Below are 25,094 nucleotides of genomic sequence, written 5' to 3'. Positions count from 1 at the left end.
ATTTCTCTTAGCATTGACTTTCTGGCAGCCACAATAGCTTAGAGGTGTTTGATCATTCCTTCCTGTACCAATAAAAAATTAGACTCAGGATACAACCGAGCTTTCCTCCCTAAACAGAATGGATCTTTCCCATTGACTCTGTGACGTGATTCAAGCTGGTAACATCCCTGGCAGGCTGAGGAGTGCTTTTTCCTCTTCATGGACTGATGAGTGTCCCATATCCCTGATCACAGTCCCTGCTGTGGTGACAGCTGCCACTTGTCTGATCGGTCTCTTGTCTGACCTAAAGGAGGTCATTTAAACAGCATATAGTCTCATTTAGGTTGGTCACAGAGCCCACAGTCTCCCTCTGTCCATATGTTAAATTATTTTTGAGACATTAATACTCTCATGTGGTGATTTATGAAGCCTTTCTTGGATGTGAGATGCCTGTCTAACAACTTGTAAGACAATTATAATAACAATGAATCCATTCAAACGTTTATGTGTCTTACTATCTATGTATTTCTACTTATTTGTGTGGTATATTCGTATGCCATTGTGCCAAGATAGATATATTTTTTGCACCCAATTCCTGGCTGTCTGGAGCTCTTGTAATAGCTACAGGGGATAATTATCTAAATCTGTACTAATGTGGACAAAACCACAGCTTGAGCTCAAATACCAATTGTTACATTCATGGGGCTCGAGCAATTACAGAGGCATGCTGACATTTTCAGAGCTTTTTGAGTTTCATGCTTTGATGGTACTGGTTCTTAAAAACATTTTCCAATTTCCAAATAAAAAAAAAATCAGTTTACCAGACAGGGTCAGCAAGGACTTGAATCCAATAAAACAGCCATTGGTGATTCATCTATCTGTCTACCTATCTAGAAAGGATCATAATCTATTCAAATAGACCTAGCTGTACTAGTTTGATGCTAAATGTGAAAACCGTTTTATCTGTGATGAATCTGATGTAAATCACTCAACATTATTGTGGGTATATATTGACATTATGAAAAGAAGAAGAAGAAGAAGAAGAAGCTAGATCAATTTATTTGTCTTTTTAGCATTTGCTTTTAGTTGCATCAGTTGGGATGCTATTGACAGAGAGGCCAAGACATTGTAGTAACCTGATATTACAAGCTTTGTATCTTTCTTGCAAGTTTAAGTTGTCCAAGCATTTTGTTTGTTTGTGATTCTCCTTTCCCTTTTTATTTTATCACTTATCCTTTATTATATCATTTTATATTGTCTGTGCAATTTGCCTTGTCATGTTTGTTGTATTCCTAATATATTGTTTTTTTTCCCTTTTCAGTGAAGTCGGGAAAATGCTATGACGTAGTTTTGCCAGTTTCCGTGTGTAGTGTTTGTCAATAAAGTATTTTTTTCAGCTAGCCAAGATGGCGGACTACGACTTGACAACCAAGATAGCTCATTTTCTGGATCGGCATTTGGTTTTTCCTCTGTTGGAATTCCTGTCTGTGAAAGAGGTACAACAGAGTTTGCATCTGAAAACGCCGACATGTAATGTAGCTGTTTATTAGCGGCTATTTATACATGAAAACACGGTTATAGCGAGCACCGACTCACCCCGAACCGGCAAGCTGTCTAGCATTCACGTCCGATAGATAGCTTATCGGCTAACAGCTAAACTACAAATTTATCTTAGTCTGCTAAAGCTAGGCGGATGCTGTATTGCTAGTTGTGATAGCAGTATTGCTACGGATCTGGAAACTGCAGTTGTTGTTGTTTTGGGCTTTTGGCTAACGAGCTTATCATCGTTACCTGGCTTGTTAGCCTTTAGCTTAACTATTACAGCGGATTAACGTTGGCTACAACCGGCTGAGTGGGATGGTCAGCATCCATGATGGCGTTGTCCTGGCGTTGTCTCCTCTTTTTCTTTTGTACCGTTGTGTGTAAATGCGATGCGGTGTCCCAACATAAACTAAATATTTTGGTTTTTAACAGATCTACAATGAAAAGGAACTTCTTCAGGGAAAGCTGGACCTCCTCAGCGACACAAACATGGTGGATTTCGCCATGGATGTGTACAAAAACCTGTACCCGGACAAGGAAATCCCACACTGTAAGAAACACCACATTTTAATAATTTGTTCTGATTCCATAGCATTTTATCCCGTCATAATATCTAGCACAGTTCAAGATTCATATTGGGCACTAACAATATAGAAGAGCTTTTAGGCAGGTTTGGAAATTAACACTAGCCACTGGTAGTAACATGTTCAAGTGGCTGCTGCCCAGAATGAATGGTAGTCTCTTAAGTGTTTGGTAGACTTTGGAGTCCACTAGCCACAGTTACTGGTGAACACAAAGGTTATTTTTCAACTCAGCTCATAGATGGCAATGGTTTGTTTCATACATTGTGTTAACCTAATATTCAAGTGCACACAGATGATAAGTCATGTATGAAACCACACCATTAAAGGGAATAATACAAGACCGCCTGGTGTGTAGCCACAGTGACTGTGATGCCCCAGTGCTGACCAGCCTCCTAAATGGTATATTGATAGGAATGGGAATGGAGAACTGGTTCCAAATTGCCTGATCAATTACAAGCTTATCAGTTCCTTTTATTTATGCCGGTGTGTTATTCCGACAGATGCATATTTCAAAACAACGACAACAAACTCGTGTCTACGCTGCTGAACATTTGCAACTAGAAATAATCATGGTAGAGGGGAGGTAACACTCCAGAGTGTGGTTTTATTTTACAAAGAAAGATGATAACAGATCCTGTAAAGTCTGTAAAATTATAATGTCAAATAAGAGTGGAAACTCCAGTAACATGCTAAAACCTGTTTCTAGACAACATGGCCTTAAATTCCAGGAATGTCATGTATCTGACACTAAACGCATGAGTGCCACAGCTTCTCAGCTGAGCAGCACATCCGCTACTGAGAGTCAAAAACCTGTTATACTAACATTAGCGCCACACAGGCAGGCTTATCTGTTTTTTTTTCTTTGACTAAATAAACTCAAATAAAAACAAATGCTGTACAAATATTCTTTCATTTCATCCACACTGTGTTCAGACTCAGAGATAATAAAACATTTGCACTGATGCTGAAAACCTGTGTACAGGTGTACACACACACACACACACACACACACACACACACACACAGTATATTGATCAAGAATAGAGAAAGAATCTAACCTAAAGGTAGCATCAGTACTGGCACTGGTATCAATAAAATCTAACCAATTCCCATCCCTGTTCATTGATCATATACATCATAACATAACAGTACTTTAATCTGGAATGTGTTTGGTTACTTGTCAGAAATGTTTGATAGAAAACATCTTGCTTGTGTTTTTCTGTTTTGTACTGTTAATTTTACAATCAGATGCGTAAACATGAAGTCACTGGGGTTAGCATCATTGTTATTGACATAATTAACCCTTAGCCACCACCGATGTAACAACATTGGGTTAATGTGAGAACTGTTTTTGTTTCAGCTCTGAGGGAGAAAAGGAGTACTGTGGTCGCCCAGTTGAAGCAGCTGCAGTCAGAGACGGAGCCAATTGTCAAGATGTTTGAAGACCCAGAGACAACTCGGCAGATGCAGTCCACAAGGTCAGATCATCATGCCAAAGAAATAAATCTCTTAAATACTTTAGTCATTCTTAACTGTAGTACTGAAAGCATTATAATACTGATGAAAGTTTGTCTGAAGACTGTAAGAGGCTCATCTAACATCCACTAATCTATTTTGTTAAATTCTTCATCAGAGACGGGAGGATGCTCTTTGACTATCTTTCAGAGAAACACAATGTAAGTTTTGAAACCTTAAACGGTGCATTCACACACCTCTTGTTGTATAAGGAGTGCAGTGCAAATCTTTTAAGGTGGGTTGCACAATGTGTTTTTGTTTCCATAACAACAAGCTGCCACTGCGAGCCAACAGGACTATTATCCAAATCTCAGAATCTTCAAACATCCAACACCACCCACCAATGTGCTCATTATTTACTCAGTGATCAGAGTCACTGCTTGCAACTTTTCTTCCAGTCATGTCTTTGTTTTACCTTTTTTATATCATCTACAGATAAAATACACTTACATAAAAATATTGTCGACATCATGTACAGGACTTTTTGTCAGAGTGAAAAAGAAGAGGCTTTGTTTTGGCTGAAAAGATGAAAGAAGCCGGCACATTCTCTAATCAGCCTTGCTGACTCTTACAGTTATCTTTCTTTGAGAGAACAAAAAAGCGAAGGCACTAGATGTTTGAAAAACAGTGGATTAGCATGACTGCACTCGAGGGCCAGAGACCGTTTAAAGCCACATTCATTATAGCCTTAATAGTTTTTCGCAGCTTTTATAATGAGTCTTTACCAGCTAAATTACAAGTCATAATGGCAAACCTTTCAGCTAAAGCCAAACTGCATACTTCCATGTAATTGGTTTCTTGTCAGTTTTCAACCTTGTTCAATGGGCTTTAAGTTTATTTATCCCTTGTTTTATAATTTCTCAGTTTCGACAAGAATACCTGGACACACTTTACAGGTACGCCAAATTCCAGTACGAGTGCGGTAACTACTCTGGGGCTGCAGAGTACCTCTACTTCTTCCGTGTTCTGGTAAGAATAAACGCATAAAAATAAATAAAAGTTAAATACAAGCCAAAGTAGATTAAATAGTTATTTTTGTCAACATTATTATTATTATTTGTAAAATGCTGCTCAATTTGTTTTGATTGTGATACACTGATATTGTGCTCTCTGCTCAGGTTCCATCAACAGACAGGAATGCATTAAGCTCTCTGTGGGGCAAACTGGCCTCTGAGATCCTTATGCAGAACTGGGAGGCAGCCATGGAGGATCTCACGCGACTAAGAGAGACGATTGATAACAATGTAAGTGGATAATGAAACACCATTTAATGTTTCATGTTATCTAGAGATGGGCAACTAATATCGACGCTCCAAAGCTTGTTTCACTCCTGTGAAGTGCCTTGTTTCAATACATTGTGAGGAAGCTTGTATCAAATGAGGAATGCCACATAATTTATGTCTTCTCAAGCTTCAAGCATCACTGGTGCTTAAGGAAATGTTTCATTCAGTTTGACAGCTTTGAAATGTTTGTAGCTAAACTTTGTTACTATGCAAAGGAGAATAACATAGAAATATGGCAATGTACACCAGAAAGACATAATCACAAGTATGAGAACGTGTTGATGGAGTGGAGGAGCTGCTTCAGAGGCAAGTTAAGGCTAGTTCACATTACATGATTTTCACCCTGATTTTGCATCGTGGAGACTATCATAATCTTTTGAGTGTTCATACCTGGCGACGTGTGTTTCCGTCAGTGGGAGTCTCGCCAACTACGTTACGACGTGTGTGCACACTGCAAGATTTCTCCGCCGAGCCCTCGTCAACAGAGCCTCAGATAACGCGGTGACGTCACCAAACTTGGAGACGACACATCGTAAAGGCATGGATATTCTTCCCAGTGTTGAATCAGATCTGCCTCCAGGGCCTGTGTCCAAACGCAACGTCCTCCCCGTGATCCTGTGGACGCTGCTATTGTTGTTGTTGCTTGCTGGCTTGACTGTCCTCCTCACATTTCTTCCGTTCTCCTGCATGCTGATGTGGGGCGTATCCCGCCTCTCATTGGCTTATGCTCTTTGTCAGTCGTGTCTAGGGCTGTCAAAATTGCTCAAAAATGACGTTTGAATATTCCTTCTAAAAATAACTCATAGGTTCGAACCATTCGAATATTTTTTTTCCCGCATTATGTCCACAATAGGGCAAACTAATACAAGGAAACATACTTGTATATGTATTAATACAAGGAAACATAACTACTTGTAGGTATTTTTATTTCAACATAAACGTCTTTGAAAACATTTACATACCTACACATTAAAACACATAAAACAATTATCTATAGCATTACGTTATAAACCCCCCCCCCCCCCCCCCCCGGCCGATCGGTGGCCACACTGCCCGCGGAAGCGCTGCAAATAGCCTAGAAGCACCGGACCGTGACCGGCTCGCGCCCTGCAGCGATCATTTCGGCGTCTGGTCTATTTTCTGCGCGAGCCGCGAGCGAATGTGTCAAGCCGGGTGACGGAGACAACAGCTGGAGGCAGAACCGCTTGTCGACCAGCGTGGAGAAATGCGCGTCTGATGCCAACGCCCACTCGCAAAGAGGACAGCTGCTGTGGTGTTTTTTTTTCTCCCTCCACAATCGAATATCAATTTTCATATTCGAAGGTCCATTTTTTTTTTCAAATTCGAATTTGAATTCGAATTTAAATTCGAATTTAGAATATTCGTTGACAGCCCTAGTCGTGTCATACTTCTCCAGTTTTCTAGCATGCCAGATATCCAGTCCCAGTCACAGACGAGGGGGCGACTTACTCGTAGGCTTGTTCACACATGAGGACTCGTCGTGGCAGACTATCTGCCGACTCACCTCCGACCCAAGGTGGCTCTCAAGATCCTCTGCGACGTCAAAATTGCGGTGAAAATCGTGCAATGTGAACTAGGCTTTAGACCCAGTTTAGACCCAGCAGAATGACCCAAAGTTTCACTTTCAGTACGTCTGAAATTCTGTGGCTCTGTACCTAAGCTTTGCTTTGCCATCCGACAGTATGGTGCTGTAAATAACTGAGTGGTATATATATTTCAACAGAGCTCCTAAAAATCTACTTGTGTTAAATGAGTGTTTGCGAAACCCTGGGTGTTGTGGTGTTTCAGCCAGTCTTAAAGGGCTGCTTTACATTTTAGAAACCACCAGACCTCACTATGTTTACTGTTTACTGCTTTTGATAAGATAACACTGGGGATATTCACTTGTTGCAACATAAAGAATGCTGAAAACCTGCTATTTATAAGCCATTTAACTCAATACTTACTGCGTGAACCGTTTTTTCTGCACTTTGGCAGGAATGCCATTAAACATTGGTCTGAATTGGGTTCTTGTTGCCTGATAGAACATTTCATAACATCTTCCATTTGTGTCCTTTCAGTCTGTGAGCTCTCCTCTGCAGTCACTCCAGCAGAGAACCTGGCTCATCCACTGGTCCCTCTTTGTGTTCTTCAACCACCCTAAAGGCAGGGACAACATCATCGAGCTCTTCCTCTATCAGCCTCAGTGAGTCTGTGTATTTTCAATATAGCAAAGAACTGTCACCTTGTAGATACAGTACAAGACATGTACTGTACATAAAATTGATGCTGCTGTCATCAAGGCTTTATATCGAAATATTTATTTTGCTCAGAAACATGTGACTGAGGGACACACTTTTTTTTCACAGCTTAAACCTGAGACCATTGATGAAAAGGTCCTTTTAGTTTGAAGGCCGCCTTACAGTTGTATTGTCAGTGTATTTTCTCCACTTAAATATAATTCACAACATGAATTAAAGCTTTGTCTGCACAGCTTTTGTGCACAAAAATGTGTTGTTCCTGTCACTTTCAGAGTAAAATGACCGATAGTAGCCAAATTTGTTGTGATGGCAACTAGTGATACAATAACTTGTGTTGCCTCTGTGTTTTTCAGGTACCTGAATGCCATCCAGACAATGTGCCCACATATTCTAAGATACCTTACAACTGCAGTCATCACCAACAAAGACGTGCGAAAGCGCAGACAAGTGCTCAAGGACTTGGTGAAAGTCATTCAACAGGTTAGGTCGATAAAGGTTTTAGATAGATTTTTTTTTAATCTAATGTGGCTCAAGGATTTAGTCAAGGATTTATATGAATGGTGCTTTCTCTCTCACTCCCACAGGAGTCGTACACATATAAAGACCCAATCACAGAGTTTGTGGAGTGTCTCTATGTGAATTTTGACTTTGACAGCGCCCAGAAGAAGCTGCGGGAGTGCGAGTCGGTAAGGATGGTTTCCCAAAGTTTCTCCTTCACTTCTCCTGCTTGACAGTGTGTGTTTGCCACGGTGCACAGGCCTAAATCGGCCCGTTAAAGTCAGCTGTCTGCTGGGACTGAGGGGTAATATGAAGCTTCCCCTTAGCTATGGTGCTCTGATCTCCTGAGTCCCAGACATTTAACTTTGCAGCTATTCAGCCTCAGCAAATCCATGTCTGGCCTGATTTGCTGGCTCTTACTTTTATTCAGTTTGATTTTCAAAGCGGAACAGCTGTCAGATTTGGGGCTCGGTTGCCTTCTCTTTAGAAACCCTTGACTGCGGTTTTGTAGTTGTGTTGAGGGACCACTTTGCACATTCTCTAAGCACTCTCATCAGTTGGCTTTTACCCCTGTTGAATAAATTATGCAGTGATTGCGAAGGCCTCAACTATTGTGTCAGATACGGAGTGTGAGCATTGTGACAGAAGAATGAAGATAGTTCATTAAGTCATTCTGTTGTCATGGATTCTGTTGTCTTGTAATGGTCAGGGGAATTAAAATTGAAATGCTTATATTAATTTTCCCTCTCGAGATCTTCTTAATTACTGTCTAAACATCACATGGTGTTTTTGTTTTGCTGTTTGCAGTTTTTTTTGTTAGAATTAAAGTTTTCTATTGTGCAGGGGAACTTTTTGATTGATGTCAAATATTAATGTTAGCAGTGGACCTCGATTGTCTCAATCACAAGATAAGAATCAGAGAATTGGTAATCTAATTGAATATTTATGGTGGACTAGGGCACCTTAGTTGTTGTTTACTTAAGCAGAGCATTGAATAATTGGATTTGTCACACAATAACGGCTCCGTGTGAAATAATGGTGCCACATCCCCTTTCAAAATCCCAGACACTAATATATTCATAAATTTAAGCTCCTCTGGAGATGTGAGGTGGCCAAACATCCCATTTGATGTTTCTGTGATCGTTGCTTTAAAACCACAGATAGAGATGTCACAACATAATCTCCTACAAAACACTCTGTACGGCTCATTTTGGGTGACGGGGCTGGTTCCATGTTTTCTTTAAAACAAACTTGGCGACAATGATGGAGGAATGTGTTAACATCTTGTTATATAACAGTAGATATATCACCTTAATGAACATGCCTGGCATATACATTAAATATTTAAAGGTGTGAGCATTAGCATTTTGGTTCCTTTTTCATATTGGCAGAATCTCGGCCCTGTTTACACGTGTCTTAGGTGATCAGATCACAAGTGGTCTGTTAGATTGCATCTCCACATTTGTTTTGAGTGATTGGATCCAGCTTCCATTCTTTACATGCACATAAACACATACATCATTTCCATTTGCAGAGGCCAAATGCGTAGTTGTTTTTAACTGGCAGTAGGCATGAATGCACTTCCTGTAGCAAGTGTGCTAGAAATCAAAAGGAGAGGAAGAGGTGCACTTCCTGTGAAGATTCTTCGGCCCAAATGGAAATCAGAAAGTGTGTTTTATGTACTCCATCCACAAGAATCCATTTTGCCTGTTGTTGTGGCTTCTTCCTTTTCTTCTTCCGCTACTTCCTCTATAACTTCTTTTTCTACTACTTTTTCTTCTACTTCTGCATCTTCTTATTCTACTTCTTTTTCCTTAAACTTCTACTTCTTCCTCTACTACATTTTTTTGCTTCTACCTATTGCTCTACTTCTAATTTCTCTTCTTTTTCTACTTCTTTTTCTGCTGCTTGTTCTTCTCTTTTTCTACTCCTGCTTCTAATTCTTCGTCTTCTTCTTCTTCTCTTACTCCTTCTTCCTCCTCTTTCTCTAGTACTTCTTTTTCTTCTATTTTTTCTACTTCATCTACTTCTACATTTTCTACTTCTACTACCTCCTTTCCGACTACTTCTTCTACTTCAACTACGTCTTCTTTTATTACTATTCCTTCTAAAATAGCAGTTTTTAATTTTAATTTAATTTAACCTTTTCTTTTCCTGGTTAAATAAAGGTTAAATTAAATTAAAATTAAAAACTGCTATTTTTCTTCTACTAATTTTTCATCTACTAGTACTACTTCTTCACCTTTCTCTTTTTCTTCTTCTTCTACTATTGTTGTGGCTTAACTCATGTGGTTGCCCTTTAAAACGACACCATTGGTACACGAAAGAGTACTTACTTCTGCCTATGCAGAGGATGTCAGTTGAAAAGCTGGTCCTTCAGCCTGGTCTAAGACATATTAGCATACACACTGCTGAAACACTGTGGTCTTATGTGGCCCAGACCACTTCCAACAGTGGTCTAAGTGATCAGATCTGATTGAGGATGCATGGCGTGCATTCACACTTGTAGTTAGAGCTGTCCACTTGTGATCCAATCACCCAAGATGCATGTTAGTACCTGGTGTAAACAGGGCCATTGTCTTGTGATTTTCTCTAAACACTCTATTGAACAGTAGTATAACTCAAAATGCATTAATGTGCATTTTAGTAAGGAAAATTATATATTACTTTGTGATTTTTTTAAAGGTGTGATATCATCTTCTTTTTGTTTTGGAATTGGTAGTTTGGATTTAAAAAAATTCTCATTATCCAAAACACATACCCAATACAGCACTGTCATATGTATATATATGTTGTCTACATTGTGAGGTTGGAAAAGTTTTGAACAGGATATTTTAATGTATGGGTGGATAAACAAACAGCTGGAAATTCTGCCAAAACAGCCAGACCACAGGAAATAGTTTCCAGCACTTCGTATGTGGTTGTCCTGTGGGGCTATTATGCACTTTAGGGTACTTTAAGTATACTTATCATAAACTAAAGCAGTTGTACAGTTAGAAATTATAGCTGCACCCTCTGATGTAGAAACGTAGACTGTTACATCATCACGTTTTAAATATGACTCTGCATATATGCATATATTTTGAAATGTGCTGGCCGACATACAAGAATTTACTAACTTAAGGAACATTTGGTCTTTTTCAGATTCTTTCTATACATGAATGCTTTGTATGTGTATACAGTGATCTATGCTTACAGCTCTGTGGTCTTTTTCTTTCAGGTTCTGGTGAATGACTTCTTCCTGGTCGCTTGCCTTGAGGATTTTATTGAGAATGCCCGTCTCTTCATCTTTGAGACTTTTTGTCGGATCCATCAGTGTATCAGCATCAGGTATGCTTTGAAATAGGTGTACTTGTCAGAAACCGTGTGTGCAGGGCCTTTTATCTGTGTCACTGAGAAAAAACGATGAAAAGATCTTTTCAACATCTGTACCCAGATGATTGATTTTCTGCAGTAATTTCTTTTCTCAATGTTCCCAAATTGTAGCCATTATTCATGTCCTGCTAGTTTTTCAAGTATATCCAACAGTGGAGAGTAAAATGTGAGTACTTTTCATTCCCCCAAGGGATATTTATTTAACTGAAATGCCCCCTCCTCCTTCGCTCTCTCCACTCAGCATGCTGGCAGACAAGCTCAACATGACGCCGGAGGAGGCGGAGAGGTGGATCGTCAACCTCATCCGTAATGCCAGACTTGATGCCAAGATCGACTCCAAACTGGTGAGGCTCTGCATTCACTGATCCACCTTCAGCCAGATGAGCTTCAAATCACAGAGCCCAGCACAAACAGCCTGGTCTAGACTACTAATTTAGGCAGCAATATAGTCATGACAACTTATTTATTTTTGCTCTTGACTGAGGCAGCATCGAAGGATTTAACTGGTGGTGCTCTTACCACTTTTGTAGTACTTAAAAGGAAAAACGTGGAACATTTCCACAGTAAAATGTCTAAAAGTGACTAGACCTCTGTTATATATATTTTGTTGAGCTGTGTACTTACATTATTCCAGGTGTTTCCAACAATAAAACCCAAATAAATCTGTATTTGTATTTAAGGTAATGGTGCATGTCGTTTAATCGCCTGTCAGTGGCGTCATATTCCCTTCACCCCCTCTAGTAGCTCTAACTTCCAGATTGAACAGTAGATGATACATCAGAGAGTGAGGACGGAATAAAACAATGTAACAGAATTATACTCAGTAACAGTTATACAGCTTTTTTTTGAAACACAGAATATTTTTTTAAATTAATTTCATGCCGTTTTACAAAGCAGTGATCCAGTAAAGACCTCATTTATTAATATGGCGTCTCAATGTCAATATAGTTTACTACAATGTGTTACTATGACAGTTGGCTCTTGCCAAATACAAAGCTAATGCATACCGTAACGTTATAATATTACAACAACCTTTTACATGTCCATAAAGCTATTTTTAGCAAGCTTGTTTTGACCACGGCTAACAGCGCAGGGCCACCCAGTGATTGAATTCAACACCTATCGTTAGCTACAGTAGCTGCATGTGTGGTCGACTTATCTAATGCTAGTGGTAAGTTAGCAAGTTAACGTTATGTTAGCTAATGTTACTTTCAGCTATTTCATTGTAATGAAATAACAACATGACTAAACGTAAAACAACAACGATTTCTGCCCGAGTCATGTCAGATAGATTTTTTATTGGCAGTGGTGGTTATTCAACAATAAAGACAACTCCCATGATCCCATGCTACCTCACAAAGTCATCTAAGTCTCTTTTGTTATTGCATTTGAAATCAGTTCTTCAGAGATATAATTTTTTGTGAATCTGTTTGTCAGGGTCATGTGGTGATGGGCAACAACGCAGTGTCGCCGTACCAGCAGGTGATCGAGAAGACCAAGAGCCTGTCCTTCCGTAGCCAGATGCTGGCTATGAACATAGAGAAGAAGGTGGCCCACAGCAACAGGAATGAGGTAGACTGAGCACTAACATTGTGTAGGGATAAAGGGGTAATTTTTCATGTTAGCATGCTTGCTTGCTTTAAATGTCACATCACTCACATTCTTATTGTTCACCTGTCATGTCGATATGTGCAGACCACTTTCCTCTGTTCTTAAGAATGTATGCAAAAGAACTACATTGTCAGATAACTCTGAATCTTTCCTCTTAGTTGATTGTGCAACACATCATTTCATTGTGGGTTTAAAAAAAAACTATATATTTTTTGGCATCTCAAATGACTTCAACAAAAGAGGAGGTAGTCTGTCATTATTTTGTCACAACAAAGTTTGTGTTTGTCCTGTCAGTCATTTTGAGAAAGAAGCTGGCAGGTGTTTTCAGTTGAGGGATATCTAATTTTGGAACAAATCTTCATTGCCTTTTTGGAAAATAGTTGGAGCATTTCTTTAATGTTTTTTTTTTTGTGTGTGTTTGTGTTTGTGCTCTTTTCTCAGACACCGAATTGGGCTGCTCAAGACTCTGGCTTCTATTAAAATGGAAATCAGCTTCAAGAGGATGCAGATGGCTCTCACAACATTATTTAGGCTTTTTATTGAAATCATTAATCTATCATTTTTGCTACTATTGTTATGGAACTGGCTGCTTAACTTCTGAGGTAAAAAAAAAATATCCAAGAGGAGGCAGCAAGTCTTGATGAAGACATTGCCATTTGAAGTGTTATTTATTAAGTGGATACTCTCTTCATCAGAACTTAATTGAAATCTGGTATTAAAGAGGAACACTACCTAAGTTATGAATTACAATGTGTTATTTTCATGGTCTCGGCCAATATTTATAAACATAAGCTACTCTGTTAATGCCAGAAACCAGAGATGGAAGTCTCAAACTTGTGATGTTCATAGACAGTTGGCTGAAATCAGACAGAATTGTTAACTTTTTACACTCTGTTTCCATCTTCAGTCGCACATCTCATCCATTTTAACCGATTTTCGTAGGGGAGGGGGATTCAATTTTCCCTAACCAATCACTAGTGAGAGCTGTTTGTGTTTACTTATATTCTTGGACTGACTTAGACGATAGGAATAACATGAATGCATTTTGAAAATGGGCGTAGTTCCACTTGAAGTTTTAAAGGTATACTATGAAGGATTGTCAGGTACTATTTGCAAACTCACTCACCAATGGAAATAAATTCCAATTCTAGGTTCATTGTCATTTGGTGTTTAGCCTTGCTATATTTGCACGGGGAAATAAGAAACTTCTAGGGGTTCATAAATAACAATTGAGAGGGATTACTTGGATAGTATGAGTCTATACACTGATTTTTAGGAAAGTCCTGCATACTATATCTGAGTCTCTCAATTATTCACCAGACTTTGGAAGTAACAACCTAACCCAACCAGAGAATTGACATTAAACATTTTTTGGCTCCACACATTTTGTTTTCCTTCCTCTGTTAATATTTGGCCACTAGATGGCACAGTTGGCTCATTTTTGTTTCTTGCTGTCTGCAGACAGACTGACACTCTGCCAGACTCAAGTTTCTACTTCAGTGTCTGAATTTAATATTTGTATGATTTATAATAACATTAAAAACAGACAGATGCAACATTGATGTAAATTAAATTAATAACACTCCTGCAGCCAGCCTTAATTTGCAACTTAAATAGAAAAATTTGGGAGATGCTGTTGGTGTGGAGATCAAATTTGATTGAAAGCACAGCAACAGCAGCTCACAAGACAGATAAAGCATCAGTCACACTTCTTCTAAAAGCTCCTTTGTTTATTGTCGGTTACAGTCGGTTGTTTCTGCCCATTCAGTAAATGTTTAACCACACCTTATTTCTGAATATTGAATAACGCTGCCAAGCTTACTCCACTTCAGCATATCTAAACAAATATTTGACTTGTGTAAATGTACTGTAAAACCAGTCTTCAGTACACTTTAATACATTAACATGCAGCATAATAGAACAGGGCTTATTCAAAACCTTGTAGGTGAAAAGCTTTGGTCAGTTAAAGTGTGCACTCTTTGTTAACTCTTTGTCTGTGAATGTAATCAGGACCTGAATGTGCAATTGGTGTGTTTGTCACTTTAATCTACTAACATGGTTAATGACTGTAAAGACATGACAGCTCCAGCACCAGATCACCGTATGCATGCAGTTATGTGTTAGGAGACAATCACACCTCTGCTCTGTCATTGTATAAAACATGCTGGCAGGTGTTCAGGTAGAGAGTGGAGTACCCCAGGTGCATTTCGGAGTCGCCCCTCAGCTTTACAACCCTCTTGGTCCATGTGAGAACTACTTCTGATGTTCAGCCTGGGATTGGCTGACAGTTACGCCTGCTGCTGTAACCTCTAGCCACTCCTCCAAACTGTTTTCCTTGTGCACACACTCGCACATTTCCAGGACTCAGTAAAACACAACAGACACACACACGAGCTAACACACATGCTTGCACACACACACACTAACTCAGAGCTGACGTGGGCTGAGGTCTGTGCACGGCTCCTTCTGGAACAGCTGGTATCCATCTGTGGTTGCCGTTGCTCTGGCTGCTGCTTCTTCCTGCTGCTGTAGGCACTGTGGCTGCCCCGAGAGGACACAAACCGGCCCACTGCAACCCATTCATGAGCTCTGCTGCAGTCACACTCGGGGAATCAGACTGAGTAGATAGTGAGGCTCAACTGGTGACAGTGTGCAGTGTGTTAAACAGTCGTCAGGATGGATATCCCAACAGCCTGGGCTGTCACTAATCCAGCTGTGGCCCGGCTCCTCTGGGTCCTAGTTCTGGTGCTGGCCACCCTCCTGGTCTGGCTCTTCTTCTTCTGCTGCTACAGTTGGAACCAGAGATCCTCGCCCAACCTGGAGAGGTACCTGGCAGGTAGGTGCCCCCCCCTCCTTCTCAGTATGTGTGTGGAGGCCTGTGACAGGCTTACAACCGAACTGATGCTGCTTACTGTGAAGTTTGCACTTCTCAAGTCAGGCTCGATTTTACGAGGAGGAGCACATTTTTTTCCAAGCCTGGTAATTGTAAATTGTTAGTGATTCCTTTCCAAGACTGCAGTATCCACATTTTCCATAAATCGCCAGCCCGTGTTGGCTCTGCCTCCATTTTGTGGTTGGAGCTGTTCTGATTACTGTTTAAATGTGCTTGTACGCCATGTGAGAGAGGACACAATGGGTCTTTCATACTTTTTAGTACAATAAAATACGTTTATTTTTAGGACACTGCTGTGAGCCATCACATGCATACTTTTCTTTTAGCTGGGAATGTGAAACTACACTTTAGTGTTGTACCACACTTCAGAATGTGAGCCTAATGATACAGTATAAAGTTGACATGATGTAAGGCAATGGATCAGCATGCAGCTAAAGCCTACAGTGATCTGCAGAGTCATGATAACCTGCATGTCACTGCAAGCACCATGTGAATACTTGCAGCAAACAATGACTCAGGACTTTTCTGTCTTTCTACTGTACTATAGATATTTAAAGCAAAGTCACTTCATTATCGTAGTTGAAATAATGATTGACCAACATTTTTGTTCCATCCAAGGTAATATTTGTTGTTTCTTTTCCATACAGTGTTGGCAAAGCACTCCAAATCTAAAGCTGCAACTCAGGTGAGAAAAATCTCTCATAAGAGCAACATTGTTCTGTCTGTTTTAAAGAACACCTTCCTCATTTACACCAAAAATGTGAGCACCTCATGCCTTACATTCCTGCATAATCACGATGAAGTCTTCAAAGTGGCGCCTGCTTTCATTATCACAGTAGTGTGTCAGCTTGTAATGCCTCCTTCAGACTTCAGAGGTCCTCGTTCACTTGCAGTTTGCTCAGTTTCATACAACCAGCCTGCACAGGAGAGGAACACATGAGACCAGCAAGACTGACAAGTTCATTACTACTTGTTCAGTGTGCTGTACTATTATTATGTAGAGGTATGACATGATTATATGTCTCTGCGAATGTCTGACAGACACTTCAAGCTTGTCACAATTGTTGCTCCAACATTATGCAGTGTGAGTAGTTTAAATGTCATGCTTGTGTGCCTCAATGCATCAGAGAGATCATACTGGAGGATTTTAACAAGGTTTCATCAAGGCTGTTAATGAAGTCACTGTCAAATATTTTAATTTGAGCATCTAAACATAAAATTAACATCTTTTGAGAGGCCTCGTAGGTTTTTAAAAACAAAGATCAAATCAAAAAAGCACTGCTGGATCTGGCCTTGATTGGTACCTTTTTGGAACCCTACCTTTTTGTCGCGTGCTTCAGTTTTCAATAAACCTACCTTGCAGCATTTAAATAGTCCATCAGGGATACCTCGTTTTAACTGGGTCTGATGTTTTGAAATAAGCACACAGCCTGGAATGAGTTCTTAAAGGCAATCAGCAGCATTTCAATTGGTAGACTGCCTGCACATCATTGTCAAGCACTGACAATAGGGAGCACATAGGTGTAGATGTTGGAGGGGGGATGCAGGGGAAATATGCCCCCCTAATATTTAGAACATATATTTGCCCACCTCCCCTTTCATTTTGATGAAATCTAAGATATTTCCACCCCTGATGCAGGAAAAGCAGAAAGTGGTGCAAGAAAATTCACCAAAATACAGGAAATTAAGCGTTTCCGGGGTGAGGACCCAACTTCCTCCATTTCATATGTACTATTAAAATGAAATCTACGCCCTCGGGGGAGGGTATTTATATTATCCCACGCTCCCCTGTTCAGTATTCTGTTAACACACGCTTCTTGTGTGCGTACCACTTTCTTATCACTCTCTGTGCCTAAAGTAGCTTCTGTTTGCTCTGCATATCGATAGACATGAGATGAAGATGTAACAGACGAAGAGCCACAAACAGATAAATGTTAATTTAATTAAAATTGACAAGAAAGTTTACTTAAGGTTTTGAACCTCCTTTCCAGGTCTTCTTCCCTAATCTTACCCTCTTTGTTATAGGGAATAGTTAGTTGTTATGGATATCTCACCTTGACCTGACCTTTGACCTCTTTCCTAACCTTAACCTGTTTAGAAATGGGAATTAAACCTGGCCCCAGACCTCTTTACTATCCCATAGTTTGCCCCTTTTTTCATTCCTAAATTGGTCAGGTTTTTTTCTCAGTTAATTCATTCTTATATTAGTTTTTCTCCCTTAGGCTGCAATAATTTTGGAACTGTTCTCCTTAAAGAGGAGCAACCTTATTTAGATAAAGACCTGTCCCATTACAATTTCATTACTCTCAGACATTCTCACTCTCAACTCATCAAATACTGATGCTCAGTCAGTGGCCCTACATGTCAAAATATGACACTCTAGCTACCCCTCCTGCATCAGTTTTGGATACTCGGTACAGCGTGTCAATTTACACTAGTTTCATGCATTGTCTCTTTTCAAAACAAACTTCCTTTTTCACAGGAAATGAATGGCCTCTGCTCGTTAAATACATAAAGTCTTCTTCAAAATAAACTTACAACGCTAGCAACATAGAACTTTGTTTTTAGTTTTACTTTTGTAGGTTTAGGCAACAAAAGCACTTGATTAAGTTTAGAAAAAAACCATTATAGTTTGGCTTAAAATAAGTACAGTTGTTACTAATGTAATATATTGTCATGTTACACATGGTAATAGCATAGTATGCTACACATATTAGCTCACTACATTGTTATAAGAACAGTCCATCTTCTTTTGGTTTCAAATGGGCTTCCAAGTCTGGAGTTTGTTTGTCTCATCCATCTCCCCTCCTGCCCACCCTATGTGGATTTCCATGCTCTTTATACTACGGTAGTTGCCTGACGCTTTAAAAAATACTGCTGCCCGGTGTTTCTCTTACTGCCACTAAGGGGTGCCTCTGTGGGTCGGTGTCTGATGCTGAAGGCCTCTGACAAAGTGTCAGAATTTGACAAGCTGGGAGTGAGACCGGGTTCCCATTATGTGCTGTATAAATCTGGGGAACACAGGACCCTGGGAACATAGGAGTGACCCTCTCTTATGGCTGTGTGCTAATTGCTAACATGTTGATGTTTAGGTCTGTAGTGTTTGCCATGGTCACCATCTTAGTACGTATTAGCATGCTAACAGTATAAGCAAAGTACAGCTGAGGCTGCTGGGAATGCCAGTTTTGGAGGTAAACAATAAAAACCTGACCTGATGATGGCACTGGATGAAAATTTAAGGAATAACCAAAGTTATTACAAGTCATTATGAGGTGAAGACAAATGTATGAACCAAATATTATGCCAATCCAATAGTTGCAGAGGAGAAGTCAGGGGGTCACCAAAGTTACTACAGTTCATCCTCTGGGGAACATGAATGTCTGAACCCAATTTCATGGTGATCCATCCAATAGCTGTGGAGCTATTTCACCCAAAATCACAAATATCAACCTCATAGTGGTGCTACATGAAAAATCAGGGGATCACCAGACTCATGAGGATTCATCCTCTGGAGAGTGTACCAAAGTTTGTATCAAGCCATGTCAGCCTGGACTGACTGAGAGTCACACTGCTAACTAGCTGGGCTAAAAACATTTATGTTACTCTGCAGTGATTCAGCCTGCAGCATGTCCTGTTTTTACATTTGATATTATGTCTTTGTAATAAGGGGAAGTGATGGATTTAATGTTTCCAGCATGAGCCAGTTCCTCTATAAATATAAGGGGAACTGGCATTTGCTGAACCATAAAACAAAGTACATTGTTCTCCCTCAAAGACTTTTGAAAGACATGCAACAATGGTGCATCTATGACAGTCTGTTTTGTTACAAGTCATACAACATGAATGCAGTACACCTATTTAAAGGACCCTCTTAAACTTTAACCCTCTGTTATCCCACCTTACTGTTTATATCATTCCTATATAATCTGTGTACTGTAATAAAGCCTCTCAGCTGCTGCAGCTTTATCACGCAGCAATTCCATTAAGTGTCCTGCAAGTGGGCTCATGTTATACTGAGAGATCTGCAACTGTACTGGCCTCACTCAGTGTGTTTTGGCGCAGTCATTATGAGTGTTGTTACAGAGTGGAGAAGCACTGTGCAGTCATTGTGTGCGATAAGTTTGAGAGGCTCTCTGAAACGGCTCCATGAGTGAAGCCCTTTGTCTGTTTGGCACTAACACGCCAACAGAGGTCCGTTTCCTTCTGTAGCAGCCAGTGTATGAACAAAGAGGCATGTGAGGTCTCTGTCTAAAGAACAGAGCTACACACAGCAACGAATGTAGTGTGACCATAAAATATTAGGCTGTCAGTCTCTGTCTTGAATCAAATAAAAAAAAAATACAACTATGGAGAACACATGGCCCCATTGTGGCAAAAGCTAAATACTGTATAAGCATGTTCTGTATGTCTTAGAAAAGTGCCAAGAGTGTTAAAGGTAATCTATTTATTGCAAAAACATCTCAAAACGACGAATATGAAGCTATGGACGGGGTCCATGAATATTCCATCATGATCTGTATCTGTTGGTGGGTCAGAGGATACAGCAGAGCTTCATTTCTATATGCAATATGTGAATGATTTCATGAGGACTGCATGTGATTTCCAACGAGTGAATGAAAGAAAGGCTTGTTCATTGTTCGACAATGGAAATGTCACTCATGCATTCTGTTGATTTAATTAACAGCAAGAAGGGTACGGTGGTCCTGAGAGCTCAGCACACTGCAACTTGAAAACACATGCATATAGACAAAATATGAAGAAAACATCTTCATCAATCTGACAGCACATGTGCAGCATTTAGAAAAAAACGTTATGATACTCCGCCAGGCAGTGTAAGTTTGTAACGCTGCAGGCAACAACATACTATAAAGAGCTGGAAATTCTCAATAGGGTGGGCCAGAAGGGAGGTGGATGGGTCTGATGAACCCCGGCCTTTCACTCACGAGCCTGCTGTTCTCTTCCTGTGTGAATGTTAAACCAATCCAAGATGTTTTTTTCTAAACCTAACCACTTGCTTTTGTTGCACAAGGAAATAAACGTAAAAACAACAAGTTTACATTTCCTGGGAAAATATAAGTGTATTTTTAAAAGACAATACATGTGACAAGCGTAAATTGACATGCCCTCCTGGAACGTCAACAACAGATGCAGGAGGGCAGCTGACACGTCATATTTAGAGGTGAAAGTCCACTGACAAAGCGGTGATATTTGACAAGTTGGGATGAGAACGTGTTGGACACACAGGCTCTTAAGTAACTCCGGTATAAACTCAGATTGCAGCAAGAACAACTCAGAACAACTGCCATAGTATTAAGGGTGAGAAAGTTTGTCTACGGTGGGTGGGAGGGGAGGTGGATGGGTCTAACAAACACCCAGGACACCACTGCTTGTATGAAGTCAGTGCTATTTTAACGTGATCTTATGTAACTTGCGTCCATCTGTCATGAACTGACGAAAGCCCTGTGACATGTTTGTCTCTTACAGATTTATGCCAACCCAAAACATGAGGTTTTTTCTAAACTTAACCAAGTAATTTTGTTGCCAAAACCTAACCACAACAACTTCAACCACATGGTACAAGTTTCACTTAGGACACAACTGTGCTTCACATAAGTGCATCTTCTAGAGACACCAAAGGGTGCCTTAGACATTGGTATCTACACCAACGGCACGAGACGACCTGGGCTGAGAACGCATCGTAGACTACCAGCAAAATATCTGAAAGTCTGGAAAATGGTCTGTTGTGCTCTATACCAGTTGCAGCATTTCTGTGTTAGGTTGTTTTCTCACTTTCACACTTGAAATACTTAACTACTTTGCACGCATTTTCAAATTAATGATGATGTTTTCTATATTTTATTGTGTTCTTTCTATTTGCATGGGTTTTTTTAAGATGCAGTGTGTTGAGCTCTCAGAGCCACTGTACAGGAAGAGCTATAAAATGACCAGTTACCAGAATGCTGCATGCCTCAAAACTCTTAACTAAAGATTATTGCAGGAGTTAGACAGAATCAAAATTTATAACTCCTCCAAAAGCCTGCTGGCAGATGACCAACACAAATAGCTATGGATAAAAGAGCAAAGGTGATTTGACAAATACTAGTGTGGACTATAGTGTCTTATTTATCCACGTTATCATGATGTCAAGTAAAAACGTAACTTACTTCACTTTCAAATGTTGCACAGTTTCCATTTAATTACTCTATATGATTTTTCACTTGGATGAAAACTCTCATTCAGTGTAGTTTTATTCCTCTTCAGGGAATTTCAGCAGCAGGAAAAACAAAACCCCATTTGTTTACCTGACAGCATTAATCACAATCAATGGGCTCTGAATAAGAAGTCTTTTGTCTGGCTCAGTCGAGGCATGCCAAATATCAAGAGCTGCTGTTTTCCAATGGTGAGATCTGTAATTGGAGAGTGGACTTTCCTCAAAGCAAACATTAAAAACAAGCCTTAATTTGGAAATAAAAACTGAACTTGGCTCTATGTCAGATGTTATGTTACAGTGATTTGAGGTTTTTGTCCCTAAACTGTGTGTTTGCCTCTGAAACATCATGCTGTAGCCAAAAGTCTAAACTGAAACCTTGACAAATTAAAATCTGTATGTCAGAGAGGCAGCAGCAGCTGATACAGTAGGAACAACTCTGCTCTGATGATCAGGTAGATAATCATGCTTAAAAAAATAAATGCATCTTGTAATTTCAGAGGAAGAAAAAGCCCAAAGAGAAGCCAGCTGCTTCTGTCCAGTCAGAGGAAGTTGTGGTGAAGGAGTCTGTGGCCCTTGGACAGGAGCCACCGTGTCCGGCAGTCAGGAAAAGGAAGAGACGACCTCTTAAAGTACACATGGAAACTGTGACTGCAGTGAGATCACAGAAGGTGAGGAACGTTTCTCCACTGTGCGTCATCAAAGGCCTTGTTTCCTGGCATTTCAGAATCACTCTCTCCATCCACTGTGTTTGGTTTAATAAGTCAGTCTTTGGACCTTTCTAAAACAATGATTTGAATTTGAGCTGTTTGTTCACTGGGCTCTGATGACTCAGAGTCAGCTGCTCTACACTTGAAGTACAGAAACAATTAATGCATGTTCATTTTAATCCTTTTAGTTCGACTAACAGTTTTGCTTTGCATTGTATCAGTGGATGCCTGAGGAAACACAAATGACTGTTTCCTCTGTCAGATGTTAATGTGACTATGAAGGCAGTGGACTATAATATTGATTTTTACCCAGTTGAGAGACAATATACGTATACGACATATGTGAATTATAGCATACTAAGTACTAAATGAATACTTTGGAACAACTTTAGGTTTAAGTGATTTTTTTAGAGATGTTTCAGCTCAATTTAAGGTGATTACAATACATTTTTGTGCACTACGTCATATTGAATCTTCAAGTGCCTTTATTGTCATTAAAATGTACTATTTAAAATTTATTTAAATTCCTTTTAAGTTGTATTTGAGGGAGCAGTTAACCCCCAAATCAAAACTACATATTTTTCCTCTTAACCGTAGTGCTGTTTGGACTGAATTGGTGGAGATATTGGCTGTAGAGATGTCTGCCTTCTCGCCAATATAATGGAACTAGATGGAACTCTGTTTGTGGTGCTTAAAGTGCCAAAAAATACATTTAAAAAACTCAACAGCAATATCTCTTTCCAGAAATCATGACCCGGTTAATCCACAGACCTTGTTGTGAGCAGTATCATGTGGGAAATACTTAACTGAACTTGACCCGCCAACCGTGTCACCACACAGAAGGAAGCGTGCTAGCTCACCTAGCACCACTGAGCTAGCTAACGTTACAGCTCAGCTGAGGAGAACACCATTAATGTTAACATCTTGCATTACCACAAGCATAAACCTCTTGTTCATAAGTAGATGATGCTTCTTTCTGCACCATGTTTCTGTTTGTGGGTGTAGGTCAGTTGCAAGAAAAAAGTTCTGACATGAAACTGCTCACAACAAGTTCTGTGGATTATCTTTAGTAACCAGGTCATGATTTATGGAAAGGGACATTGCTGTTGAATTTTTTTTCTTGAGCACCACAAGCTGAGTGCCATCTAGTTCCATTATATTGGAGAGAAGGCAGACATCTCTATCGCCGATATCTCCAACACCCTAAATGTCCAGTGTGGCATCTCATGGTGTGGACTGCAGATTGAAACCAGCTGAAACTTCTCTTGGTTAGGAATCCCTCTGTGTCCATTGTTCAGGAGGTTTTTACCAGGAGCTGAATTATCTGCAGACGTCTCCTCTCCAAAACAACCAGTCCCAGTGACTTAATCCGCTAAAAACACTAAATGAAGTTGTTTCACATTTAAAAAATCTGTGTTTTCCCCATGTTTTCGTAATGAAGGGGCTGTACTACGCTAGCCAACGTGAAAACCCCAAAAAATGTGAATGGCCCTATCTAGAGCCAGTGTTTGTTTTGTCTGTTCCAGGCTACTGTAGAAACATGGTGGTGCAACATGGTGATCTCCATAAGGACTGGCTGTCTATGTAGATATAAACAGCTCATTCTTAGGTAATGAAAACACAATGATTCTTATTTTCAGGTAATTATACACTAAAAAAAAACATACATATTATGTTATATTTTATTTCTGCCAATATATCCCCCTAAATCCGACACACTGGACCTTTAATACATCTCAAGCACCATATAAATGTGTCCTATGGACACTTACAACAAAATATCAGCTCATTAGTTGTATGTTACTAAAATACTGCAAGATCAAACTTCAGGCACTCACACAGAGAAGCAGGAGTATTTGGAAATAAGATAAAAGCCTTAATTAGTCACCTGGCTTGTTCATGACTGAATGATTTACCACAATAATTATAACACATTTAAACTGACCTGGAGCATCCTTCGCCTTCTCCTGAGCTCCTCTGCTCTCTGGCTTCATGGAGCACTTGGTTGATCATGTTGACCCGTCAGCACAATGGCTACAGAGCTGGCAAAGAGACGCTGGCATTCAGAACTGATAGCATGCATCATTTATGAATACAAGAATGGGCTCAGAACGGGACTGAGCCAGCGCTTCCCCTCCCCCTGCCCCCGACTCCTCCATGCCCATTGATTCATTCTACAAGAACTAATAATGTAGTAGGGCCACACAAACAAGCAGTCTATCATTCATGGTGTTGTAGTTACGTAATTGCTCAGCATGATAGTTTTTAATTCAGCTCAGTACAACTTGGCCCCATTTGGAGTGAAAAGAAACTTGAAAAAAATGATGCAGAACAAACAACTCACAAGGCAACAGAAGAGTAAATGGAACAGTTTTCCTGATTAAAAGCATTTCTATCAGGCATCGTTTGCATTTTTATGACTTTAAAGTGCAGGCAGAGGTCAGCTAGCAGACACAGCGAACACATACAGTGTACAGTAGATGTGATGAGCTGGATTTCATAAACATTAGACTGCAGTTTTCACATTTACTGTCATTTTTACATCATTATACATTTAAGGGTCACAAGAGAAATTGAATGCTAATAGGTATGTAATCATTAAATTAACAACTGGAATTATTTAGGAAGAATTTGG

General features: G+C 39.8%; 2 protein-coding genes across 5 annotated transcripts in view; both read left to right on the top strand.

Moving 5' to 3' along the window:
* The first annotated feature begins 1,350 nt into the window (after nt 1-1,350).
* Nucleotides 1,351-14,028, top strand: eif3eb (eukaryotic translation initiation factor 3, subunit E, b). The gene is made up of 13 exons (XM_033636234.2): nt 1,351-1,475; nt 1,954-2,071; nt 3,466-3,583; nt 3,739-3,781; nt 4,485-4,589; nt 4,739-4,864; nt 6,985-7,109; nt 7,518-7,644; nt 7,749-7,850; nt 10,883-10,992; nt 11,279-11,381; nt 12,475-12,609; nt 13,090-14,028. The coding sequence occupies exons 1-13, from the start codon at nt 1,386-1,388 to the stop codon at nt 13,126-13,128; spliced, it is 1,341 nt and encodes a 446-aa protein (XP_033492125.1). The 5' UTR covers nt 1,351-1,385; the 3' UTR covers nt 13,129-14,028.
* A 1,170-nt stretch (nt 14,029-15,198) lies between these two features.
* The window catches only part of pleca (plectin a), a 140,259-nt gene continuing 130,363 nt past the window's right edge, over nt 15,199-25,094 (top strand). For 3 of the 4 annotated variants that reach the window (XM_078175815.1, XM_078175814.1, XM_033636137.2), the window contains exons 1-3: nt 15,199-15,484; nt 16,189-16,226; nt 22,250-22,420. In XM_078175815.1, the coding sequence (XP_078031941.1) occupies nt 15,325-15,484; nt 16,189-16,226; nt 22,250-22,420 (369 nt within the window). In that variant the 5' untranslated portion in view covers nt 15,199-15,324. The remainder of the gene's footprint in view (nt 15,485-16,188; nt 16,227-22,249; nt 22,421-25,094) is intronic. The other variant, XM_078175813.1, reaches the window with a different exon arrangement.

The sequence above is a fragment of the Epinephelus lanceolatus genome, chromosome 16, assembly GCF_041903045.1.
Source record: "Epinephelus lanceolatus isolate andai-2023 chromosome 16, ASM4190304v1, whole genome shotgun sequence".
NCBI lineage: Eukaryota > Metazoa > Chordata > Actinopteri > Perciformes > Serranidae > Epinephelus > Epinephelus lanceolatus.
Note: the sequence above shows the minus strand (reverse complement) of the source record. Positions and strands in the feature narration are given on the sequence as shown.

Coding starts and splice junctions, on each gene's coding strand:
- eif3eb (XM_033636234.2), top strand. CDS start 1,386: ATGGCGGACTACGACTTGACAACCAAGATAGCTCATTTTCTGGATCGG. Junction 1,476..1,953: donor AATTCCTGTCTGTGAAAGAG/GTACAACAGAGT, acceptor GGTTTTTAACAG/ATCTACAATGAAAAGGAACT. Junction 2,072..3,465: donor GGACAAGGAAATCCCACACT/GTAAGAAACACC, acceptor TTTTTGTTTCAG/CTCTGAGGGAGAAAAGGAGT.